Source organism: Pongo pygmaeus, chromosome 3, assembly GCF_028885625.2.
Source record: "Pongo pygmaeus isolate AG05252 chromosome 3, NHGRI_mPonPyg2-v2.0_pri, whole genome shotgun sequence".
Classification (NCBI taxonomy): Eukaryota; Metazoa; Chordata; class Mammalia; order Primates; family Hominidae; genus Pongo; species Pongo pygmaeus.
Window position 1 is genome coordinate 37317447 of NC_072376.2, and position 12155 is coordinate 37329601.

The window sequence follows — 12155 nt, forward strand, 5'->3', positions numbered from 1 at the left end:
TACTAGGGAATTCAATAATTTTGCAATTAAGCTTGAGGTATTTTAAAATCATTTTGTCTATTAAATATGTCACTGTAACTGTTTAATCATGACTTGAATAAGAGACAGGAGAAAACGTATCTGGGAAAATGCAAATGGTTGATGAGTAGAAAAAGTGACTAAGGTTGATGTGTAGAATAGTGGTAAATTCTACAGAACCTTAGAGTTCCTTCAAGGGAGGGATAAACACGAGCCATGCCTAGGAGACAGTTTGTATATTTTGAGAAGATTGGATGCTTACTGTGGTTAGCTTGGTATGTGGCCAGGGACAGCAGAAAATAAGGATGAGTTCAGCTAAAAGTAATAGAATGCCTAATTTATAGTGGCTCGTATCGTCATTTCTCATTTTGACATCCTTAGCAACATTGCCAGGGAGCCATCGTTATTAATGTAGATTATCAGGCCCCACTTCAGCCCTGCAAAATCAGCATTCCCATTGTAAGGAGATTTCCAAGCGATTCATGGGCCCATTAAAATCTGGTCTAGAAAACAGAGATAATTAGATATCTCACAGAATAAGGATCAGAATGCAAGCAGTTCCAGAGTGGCTGGATCTAGATCATCAATAACAGGCTTTTGTCTCATTCCACTTTGCAATCCCTAGCATGTTGACTTTGGCCTTTTGTTGTGTGGCCTCAGGATTCCAAGATGGCTGCTGTGGCTCCTCACGCCAGTGCGTTCTAGGCAGGAGAGGTGGGGCAGACATCTTCTAATATCTCATTGGCCAGACGTGGCTCACATGTCGACTTTTTTTTTTTTAACCTTCCCTATGGTCCTGAACATGTTGACTTTTAGATGACTCACTTGGGAAGATAAAAGGATTAACATTACTAATTTATACATTCATTCCTTAAGTAAAAAAAAAAAAAAAAAAAAAATTTCGTACTGTGTGCCAACTCATGAGCAGTCCATGGGGCTACAGCTGAGATCAAAGGTCTACGTCTATTGTCTGAACAAAATTAGGGTTATTTTAGTGAAGAGGAAATGGGAGAATCATTATTAGGTAGAATCAATATCAGTCACAGGTAGGTTGAGGCCAGATTTGGAAGGGTCTTGGAAGTCATGTCAAGAATGGGCGGAGACCAGTGAGGATACCTTTGAGGTGATTCAAGTAAGAGATGATGAGCACCGGCCTAGGACAATAGTGGCTGGGATGGAAGAAGGGATGCTTTGAAGGTCGGCTCTGAGGCGGAAGTGCCTGCTTAGTGATACCGTATGTGGGCGATGAAGAGGAGGGGTGATTCACTGAAACTCTGATGGGATCCCTCACTCAGCTGTCTCAGACCAGCTGACATTAAAAAAAAAAAATCTATGTATCATATGAGTCTTAGCAGTGGATTTTTTTTTTTTTTTTGAGACAGAGTCTTTTTTTATTTTTTCGAGACGGGGTCTCTCTCTGTCGTCCAGGCTGGAGTGCAGTGGCACTCCATTACAACATTTTATTTGAAAAATGTAAAACACAAGTTAAAAACCATGTATAATCTAATAAATTTAAGAAACTATAAAAAGTAAAAAAAGAAATCGCCCCTTCATTTTACTTCTGGAGCATGTATTTCCCCCAGTTTTTTTCCAAAGGTAGCACAGACTTAATGAGAGATTCCCATGAACTGCACATACATACCTCTCTATGTGTATACAGTTGTCCCTCAGTATATGTGGGGACAAGGGCATTGGTTTTACCACCCCTATGGATACCAAAATCCATGGATGCTCAAACCCCTGATATAAAATGACATAGTATTTGCCTGTAACCTGTGCCCACCCTCCTATATACTTAAATCATCTCTAGATTACTTATACTACTCAATACAGTGTAAAAGCTACGTACATAGTGTTACACTGTTTTGTTCAAGGAATAGTTACAAGAAAAAATGTCTGTACATGTTCAGTACAAGACCATCCTTTATTTTTTCCAAATATTTACAATCCATGGTTGGTTGAATCCACAGATGCAGAACCCATGGATAAAGAGGGTCAACTGTATATAAATTACAATGTGTTACAATGTGCAGTTTCCACTGTGACTCTTTTTTACAAAAATTTCTGCCCTTTGTTATGAGCACCTGTGGTCCAAGAATAAGCAGTGTTTAAGAGAGCTTTACCTCAAAGTTTACACTTTTCATTTTTCTATTATGCACATAGATTATAATACATATCGTCTGGGCTGGCCGTGGTGTCTCATGCCTGTAATTCCAGCACTTTGGGAGGCTAAGGTGGGAGGATCACTGGAGTCTAGGAGTTCGAGACCAGCCTGAGCAACATAGTGAGACCTTGTCTCTACTTAAAAAATAAAAAATAAAAATCTTCCCTCAAAATACATACAATCTGCTTTTAAATAAACTTTTTTTTTTTTTGAAACAACGTCTCTGTCACTCAGGCTGAAATACGATGTTGTGATCTAGGCTTACTGCAACCTCTGCCTCCCAGGTTCAAGCCATCCTCCCACCTCAGCCTTCTGAATAGCTGGAATGACAACTGGCTAATTTTTGTATTTTTTGTAGAGGTGTAGGGAGGGGGGTCTCCTTATGTTGCCCAGGCTGGTCTCGAACTCCTGGACTTCAAGCGATCACCCATCTCAGCCTCCCAAAGTGTTGAGACTTACAGGGGTGAACCACCACGCCTGGCTTAATGAACTTCTAATACACTATGCCATTTAAGGATTTGTTTCATTCGTTGTCTGACTCTCTCTTCACCAGGATGTAAGTTTCCTGAGGGCAGGGGTTTTGATTTGTTTTGCTCACAGATGTATCGCCACAGACTAGACAGTACCTGGCCCCAAGTAGGTGCTCAATACATATTGAATGTGAAGTGAATAAACTTCCAGCAAACTACCCTCATTGTGATTTAACACATTTAAAATGACCAAATGGCTTTTCCCTGTACTTCCATTCTGTGTCTTTTCCCCTTGACCTCATGTGATACACCCAAGGACGCCAACTAATGTTAGTATTAACTTAAGAAAAGTGGAGTGTAGCCGGGCACAGTGGCTCACACCTGTAATCCCAGCACTTTGGGAGACCAAGATGGGCAGATCACTTGAGGTCAGGAGTTCAAGACCAGCCTGGCCAACATAGTGAAACCCCATGTCTACTAAAAATTAGCCAGGTGTGGTGGAGCACAACTGTAGTCCCAGTTACTTGGGAGGCTGAGGCATGAAAATCACTTGAACCCAGGAGGTGGAAGATGCAGTGAGCAGAGACTGCGCCACCGCACTCCAGCCTGGGCAACAGAGCAAGACTCCGTCTCAAAAAAAAAAAAAAAGAAGGGATCGTAGAAATGAATTTCCCCCAAAGAAGCCACTGATGCATGCCATGGTGAAACTTTAAGGATTACTCTTATCCGGTCTTTGGGATTATCTGAATCATGGCCTCCCTCCCCTTACATGAAGGATCAAGCTGACCACACAAACATTTAGACTCCCTGCGTGAGATGGGAGAACATAAGCCCCTCATGAGTTTGTATAATACTCATGGCCACAATTACACAATGTGGCAGACATATCCCTTCCTTTCCAAAAGAAGGAAAGAGACAAATGTATGATACCTGATATTACACATGTTTTCATTCTTCACGATCATTAAAGTAATAAATCACACTACTTTTTAGAGAAAAGGAATTTATCTGTTGACAGGAATATGCATTGCTGGGCACGGTGGCGCATGCCTGTAATCCTAAGACTTTGGGAAGCCAAGGCAGGAGGATATCTTGAGCCCAGGAGTTCAAGACCAGCCTGAGCAACACAGCAGGACCCCTCTCTACAGAACATAGAAAGATTACCTGGGCATGGAGGTGCGTGCCTGTAGTCCTAGGTACTCAGGAGGCTGAGGCAGGAGGATTGGCTGAGCCTAAGAGTTCGAGGCTACAGTGAGCTATGATCACACCACTGCACCCCAGCCTCAGCAACAGAGCAAGGTCCTATCTCTTAAAATAATAAAAATAAAAAATAAACAATATAGAAAGAGAAGAGAGTTGAGATTCCAAAATAGTCTTTCTGACTCCAAACTCCATTTTTATCCTACATCACTTTTTCATAAAAGTTCAGAACAGATTGTTTGATGTTTTTCTTATTGTTCATTATTACTTTTTAAAAGGTCAATTCTGACATGTGATTTACATTTCCTGACAAACTACATATCACTTTCCTCCCTCCCTTCTGTCTTTCCTTCCTTTTATTCTTCCATTTATAACGCAACAGATGATGGTTTTTCATGGTGTCCTGTAGGTAGTGTATTTTATTTTAAAATACCAAATAAAATTATCGGCAGCCACTTATGGAAAGCTTCACTGGAAAATATTACTTCAACCATACTTACATGTTTTTTAAAATGCTATTTTTGTTGATCTCCACTTAGAACAACAGAAACACAGATGGCTACAGTTACTGGATTTACTGCCGGTTCTTATGCCTCTTTTCTCATATATGTTTATGGCGACCAAGTTTACTTTCAAAAACATATGCTAAGAATAGTAACAAATTTTTCAGATTTGAAGTTGTCTAGGAAAAAAGTATGCTTCACGTTAAGAAAGAGTCTGTAAGATCAACAAAGCAGATTCATCTCCCAGAAAACCCATTCTCTGAGCAGGCCATTTTCATCTCTAACCAATAAACACCAGATTCCTTAGCTTGGCAGTCAAGAGCCTTGACCATATCTGGTCCCAGATGATTCTTCATATTTTTTATTTTTGTTCCAAGATGATGTACTCTATTTTCCAGCAAAATGGGACAGTTTATTTTTCCTCGTAGCCACACTTTCCTCTGTTTTGTTCATTGTTTCTTTTGCCTGGGGAGATTTCCTGTTCTCTTACTTAAGCATTCCATCTCTCCTAGCTCAAATGCCACCTCCTCCAGAAAGTGTTCCTGGATTCGATTTGCTTTCACACCTCTAGACCTCCTTTATTTGTCCCTTCTTCAGGACACATATATGACATCTTTTACTTTAATTATTTCTGCCCCAATTCAGAGTACCATTAGAAGGCTGTTAATAAAAAATGAATGTGTCAGAACAGTTGAAAGAAGTTGTTTAACAATAATTCCTGCTAATGGTATAATGAGACAGGATTACAGACAGGTGGCCTGCAAACTTTATTGTAAAAGTTGCCTACCATAGTGTTTGAAGAAAAACGATTCAATTGGAATGCCTGCAGATTGGCACACACACTCTACCCCACCAGTCTCCCTGTTCCCCATTGCCTTCCACTGGCACATCATATATTTACATTCCCTCACTGACTCTGGGTGGCACTTGAGTTTACAAGCTCCATATAGAGGTTACATCAATCAGTTGATATACCAGGTCCAAGTCATGGCTCTGTCACTTTCTAGCTAGCTGTCTCAGGTTAAGAGCAAGACTTCTAATGATACCTTTGAATGGCCTTTTGTATTTGAGGTGGACTTATGCAAATAAACAGGTACAGTTGACCCTTGAACAATGTGAGGGTTAGGGGTGCCAATCACCTGCATAGTCGAAAATCCACCTATAACCTTTGACTCCCAAAAAGCTTAACCGATAGTCTTCTGTTGACCTCACCAATAACACAGTCGACTAACACATATTTTGTATGTTTTATGCACTATATCCTGTATTCTCACAATAAAGTAAGCTGAAGAAAATGTTATTAAGAAAAATCACAAGGAAGAGAACATATTTCATTATTCATTAAGTAGAAATAGATCATCATAAAGGTCTTCACCCTCATTGTCTTCACGTTGAATAGGCTGAGGAGGAGGAGGAAGAGGAGGGGTTGGTCTTGCAGTCTCAGAGGTGGCAGCCGCAGAAGAAAATCTGAGAACAAGTGGATCCATGCGACTCAATCCTGTATTGTTCAAGACTCAACTGTATATTTTTGCATATGGGCTCTAATACGTACGCACATATGGCCATGGGTCAAAGATTCATAGAATGAATTAGACAACAAGAATATTTATCATTGAATTGAAATGGCTCACTGCAAAACTGCCCTCAACTTATCTCTAGGCCTTAGAAACAGAAGTTACCCTTTGCTGCTGTGGATCGATAGCCTGGACTAGATTGGGGTTGGGCTGGCAAAGGTACATAGTCATTGCCATAGTCCAGTATTCCTGCCCAAGCAATCACCATTAGTAGTCACGTTGCTCAGAGAGGGCCTCTCAGCTCTCCCCACCACTGCATGCTGGATTATCTGCCACCAGTAGATGAGAGTTGGCAAAAGGGATAAATCGGGATGAAACATTTGAGCATTTTGCAGTTTAGAGAAACTTCAGGGGTGCTGCTTTAGTAAAAAATGGAAGACTTGCATTTATTAAAGGTTAGTAAGAAGTGAAATAATGTATGCAAAAGTACATTATAAATTAGAAAATGCAATAAAGGCAGAAACTATTTATTTATTGGTTGCTCTGCCCTTTACCTAAGTGGTTTTTGATCATTTAACAATGTGTAAGAGTTGGGTTTTACCTCCATTTTAGGGATGTGGAAATAGGGCTTGGATGTTAGCTAACTTGCCCAAATCTTACAGCTAACAGAAAGTGGTACTCCCGAGATTCCCACCCAGGTTTGTCTGACCTCAGGCCTGTGCTCTTTATATGAGTTCATGCTAACTCTAAGATGATGTACTAGGCACAATAATTAGATATTTCACCAATTTCCACTATAGTTAACATTCTATCTAAATATAAAGTGGGACCATGGTCTTAGATGAATGTGGCTGTTGAGAGCGGCAATAATCCAGAATGGCTACTCTGATCTATGTTGATAAGGAAATTGGAGAACCAGGCACCCATGTGGCTGCTAAGGATGGGCTGAAGCTGGAGTCTAGACCTTCAATCAAAGCCTTAGATGGGATATCTCAAGTTTTAACACCACGTTTTGGCAAAACGTTTGATGCTCCATCAGCCTTACCTAAAGCTACCAGAAAGGCTTTGGGCACTGTCAACAGAGCTACAGAAAAGTCAGTAAAGACCAATGGACCTAGCAAACAAAAACAGCCAAGCTTTACTGCCAAAAAGATGACCGAGAAGACTGTTAAAACAAAAAGCTCTGTTCCTGCCTCAGATGACGCCTATCCAGAAATAGAAAAATTCTTTCCCTTCAATCCTCTAGACTTTGAGAGTTTTGACCTGCCTGAAGAGCGCCAGACTGCACACCTCCCCTTGAGTGGAGTGCCTCTTATGATCCTTGATGAGGAGGGAGAGCTTGAAAAGCTGTTTCACCAGGGCCCCCCTTCACCTGTGAAGATGCCCTCTCCACCATGGGAATGCAATCTGTTTGCAGTCTCCTTCAAGCATTCTGTCAACCCTGGATGTTGAATTGCCAGCTGTTTGCTGTGACATAGATATTTAAATTTCTTAGTGCTTTGGAGTTTGTGTGTATTTGTATTAATAAAGCATTATTTGTTTAACAACATAATAAATACACAAATATAAAGTGGGTCATATTCCTCTTTATGTGCATCTGCCTCAGCTGTCCCTTGTTTCTGTATTTCTTCCATACTATGGCCCCTACTCTTTGGGGATATGTCAGCATAATTTACTTCTGTAGAGAAACAGGAGACAGGAAATAGCAAAGGATAAAGGAGAAAAGGCCAGGGTCAGGCCAAGAACTTCCTACATCTTTTCTTCCCAGCCTAGTGTGAACCAGATGAAAGCCTTAAGGAGGTCCTAGCAGCAAAGGGAGATAATTAAAAGAATGAGAATTTTGTGGAATGCTAAAAAAAATAGGGAACATATTTGCAGCTAGGACTAACACTGATTATCTTAAAATGTCTATATGGCTGAATAATATTCATGAAATCCCATATCTCATTCCGCTAATGTCTTACAACTTAAAGCACTTTTATGTCCATGCCTTGAATTCTGTACAAAGCTTTGATAGAGTCACAGATGTCTGGTGTCAATCCAGATCACCTGAGAGGCTTCAGGGGTTCCTCTCTGGTTCCTGAATTCCAAGACTTAGTGAGTTTCATAGGCCAGGAGCTGCTATTCATTATACATGTTAGTGGTTTTGCTCTTTCTACTGAAAGTGGATGGTGGTTATGTCTCTGAACATGTTATTCCACAAAAAGCCAACTGGATGTGGCTATTTAAGAACCATCAAAGGCCATGACAGGCCAAAGTTTCCAAATCCCTCTTCAATCAAAGGATGCTGTCAGAACTGACCTCCAAAAAAGATGCAAGGTCTCAGTCCTAGGCTGTCATACTGGTCCTTAGAGAATAGTTACAATTTTGTGATCTGCCCCACTCCATTTTGTTTTTTGCTTCCATGCTATTTTAAAACTGGAGAAGGTTTAAGTTTAAAATTCAAGACAAATCATAAAATATTTGAAAATTTACTTGTACATTGCCTGTCTTCCCCAATAAATTGTGGGCCCCATGAGGGCAGGGACCATCTCTGTTTTGTTCACTATGGTGTCCAAGTACTTCCCCTTATCTTGGAGCTGATTCTATGGTGGGCTGCTCCAAGTAATCTTTATCTTGGGCCAGTAGCCACGCAGGTCAAGGATAAGTTTCCATTAGGTGTGGGCATAAGCTCCTACCCAGCCATTTTCCTCTTCACCAGAAGAACTAAATTTCATCTGTAAAGGAAGACATCACATTCTGTAAATGGTAGGGCCTCGTTCTCCTGTAAGATTCATATTTCTGCATTTTGGATTCAAGAACCATAGGTGTATCCCATGGCAAGACAGGAAGTATTACTGGAGTCAGACTCCCTGGGTCTTAACCCTGCTTCCTCTGTTTAATGGATAAGCAACCTTGGGCAAGCTGGTAACGTCTAAAATTTTACTCTTAAAGCTGCTGATTGAGACACTAAACGTTTAAATTTCTAAATGTTTACTGCCATATTTATATATGGTTATTAGCATAGTAAGGATCTAAATGATATCAGAGTAGAAACTCAATAAATATTTGTTGGATGGATGAATAACCTCTCGGACTTCAGTTTCACCACCTGTAAATAAAGATGTTTAGCTATATGGTATCTTTACAGTTCTAATATCCTGTGGACTTTGTTATGTTAGTAGTTATGATATTTTTTATTCTTAGTAATTTTTTCAGGATTACTATGAGGATAATATGAAGTCAAATTCTAAACTGAAATAAGTCAAGGGAATTGAATAAAAACAGAGAGTGTTTTAAAAATCACCCTAAGTCCAATGATCAGCTGGCCTTTGATTTAAAGTGTGTCTGTGGTCAGCCCACGGAAATAGTATACAGCTTCTCTGAAGTTCTTTAGCATCTTCATTACAGTCAGTTTAAGTACTTCTTTGGCAATAAACATCAACTCTTTTTCAGATGTCTCTTTGCATATGATGGCCTTGGCATGAGACATGAAACCATTAAGAAAATACAAGCCAGGTCCTCTGCTACGGTCCATAAAAATCATTTAGTTGAAGCTATGCATATTTACTTATTAGCTTATACTCATTTTTAAAGTGACTCACAAAAAGTACAGTATTAGGCCATTCTTGCATTGCTATAAAGAAATACCTGAGATTGGGTAATTTACAAAGAAAAGAGGTTTAGTTGGCTTACAGTTCTGCAGGCTGTACAGGAGGCATGGCGGTGGCATCTGCTCAGCTTCTGGGGAGGCCTCACAAAGCTTCCAGTCATGGCGGAAGGCCAAGGGGGGAGCAGGCCTCTCACATGGCAGAGCAAGAGCGAGAAAGAGTTGAGGTGCGGGGTGAGGGACGGGGGAGGTCCGGGTGGGCGGATCAGTTGAGGCCAGGAGTTCGAAACCAGCCGGGCCAACATGGTAAAACCCCGTCTCTACTAAAAATACAAAAATTAGCCGGGCACGGTGGCACATGCCTGTAATCCCAGCTACTCACTGAGGAGGCTGAGGCACGAGAATCGCTTCAGCCCAGGAGGTGAAGGTTGCAGTGAGCCGAGATCACGCCACTGCACTCCAGCCTGGGTGACAGAGTGAGATTCCGTGTCAAAAAAATACCCATTTATGTACTTATGTACAAAATATCTGAAACTGCTAAGACTGGGTAGTAATTACATGGGTATCTCTCATATTATGCTATTTAAATATTTTAAAAATATTTGATAATTTTTAAGATCCTAAGAAACAAGAATACTGTAATAAAAAAATCCAATATCAGACTCTACTCCCTTGTAGATTAGGAACAATATCCCTGCTCTTTTTCCCCCCAATGGCTCATTTGTACTTGGCATTTGGTGCCTGCTTAAAACACCAGGGTGACTGTAGGGTCCCTGATGTTTGTTAGGGGCCCTCTCTGTAAGCTTTCATAGCACCCTCTCTTTTCCTTCTCACTGCATTTATCACCCAGTTGTGCCATTTCCTGTTTCCTTGCTGTATGGGCCTGCTGGACCATAAGACGTTCCTGCAGGGGCAGTTGGCTTGCTTACTATAGCATCCCTGAGGACTGGAATGCAATAGATATTGAGTGGCTGAATGAATTACTGCAATGGCGACTGCAATGGCTTAAGTTCAGTGCTCTGCACACACATGGGCCAGGGTTGGATATGCGAAATTATCACTTGATGAAATTAGTTAAAGCAGCATTTGTTGGCACAGAGAGGCCGTGTGCCCCTTTCTTGGAGTTCCCTAGGCTTCAGTGCATGCACCACAGTCTCACAGTTGGAAAGGAGGGTCGGGGTGCTGTACTTCATGTAAGGTGATTCTACACCTTGTGCTAGATTCACTGACACATCCAACTCGAGACTCAGGGTCCAACTGGACACTTAGGTTCCCATTAGGCTGTGGCGAGGACCAAGCCCCCTGCCACTGAATTGCCTAGACACTGAGAGGTCAGGGTTTTCCTGTCCACTAGCCTGACCAGTTTTTCACAGAGAGGACCAATGTGCCTGCCTTCCCCATATCCGGCAGCGCAGCTCCTGCTTTGTCCTGGGTTCAGATGGAGTTTGGCCTGCTGGTCCCAGCATAACCTGGATGGGGACAAGGAGCAGCCTACTGCAGGTCTCTCTTTCTTATTAGCCCCCGGCCTGGCTGAACCCTTGAGAAGGGCCCTGCTGCCTCAGACCCAACAAGAATTTGCTTCCTTTCTCTCTTCCTTCCTTCCTACCTCATTCATTCATTTGTTCTTTAGAATCTGCTGCCATTTCATGTCTATTTGTATCTCATCTAGCTAGCATCAGCTCTGTCCCCAGCCTCCTGAAAAAGGCCAGGCTCCTTCCCTGACAGAGCCTGCTGTTGGCAGGAAGCTGCCAGAGCATGGTGTCTGTCTAGAGAACCTCTCTTGGCCATGCCAGCTCCCTGAAATCTTAGAGCATGAAGCCCTGTGTTTGTAGCAGTTAGGACCTGCTTGGAGGGATGCTGACAGGTGGTCTAAGCAGACACTGCTCCACTGTGCCTAGGTGAGGCCTTTGGTGAATTATTTTACTTTCCTGAACCTCAGTTTCCTCATCTGCAAAACAGAATAAGTAATACCTTGCAGCAGGGTTTTAAGATAAATAGGGGCTGTGAAGTAAAGTGGTTAAGTTGGCAGAGTGCCTGGGCCTGATTCTGGTTTTCTCCTTTCCCAGCTGAGTGCTTCAGTTTCCCCATCCAAAAATAGGTAGTCATACTCTCGACCTCATGCGCTGTAAATGCTTAGAACCATGCCTGGTGCATGATGGATGCTGCCTGAAGGTTTGCTGGTTTTAGCAGTGTCTGGCAGATAGGAAGCACTCAATACACATTATGTTCTATTACTATTACAATTACTCTTACCATCTAGGGTTGTGAGATAGATAATATATGAAAACATCTGGCATGCAGTAAGTACTCAGCGGATATTGTTTTCATCCTTCCTGACCTTTGATCTTGGAGCAGGGGTACCTTGAAGTGGAGGGAGGTGATCCCTGCACTGAGTTGGCATTCTTTTTTATGCTTGTCTTGTCCCTGAGAACAAGAACTCTAGATATCTGGAAAAGTTCCAGGAGCATCAGGGCTCTTGTGATATTATGACCTCGAGATCGGTGAGCAGATATGTTTATTTCTACCTTGACCCTGAGCGAAGGCTGCCAGGCGCAAACCTGTCATGGACATTTATTTATTGATTGATTTTATTTATTTATCTGAGACGGGGTCTCACTCTGTCACCCAGGCTGGAGTGCAGTGGCACAATTTCGGCTCACTACAACCTCCACCTCCCGGATTTAAGCAATTCTCCTT

The 12155-nt window shown here is 41.8% G+C and overlaps 2 protein-coding genes across 16 annotated transcripts in view; both read left to right on the forward strand.

The window, feature by feature from the left end:
- Window positions 1–12155, forward strand: part of TBC1D1 (TBC1 domain family member 1) — a 248917-nt gene that overhangs the window by 63795 nt on the left and 172967 nt on the right. The gene's annotated exons all lie outside the window — the stretch shown is intronic.
- On the forward strand, window positions 6563–7439 carry PTTG2 (pituitary tumor-transforming 2). The gene has a single exon (XM_054484535.1). It carries the CDS (start codon window positions 6746–6748, stop codon window positions 7319–7321), a length of 576 nt encoding a protein of 191 aa, XP_054340510.1. The 5' UTR covers window positions 6563–6745; the 3' UTR covers window positions 7322–7439.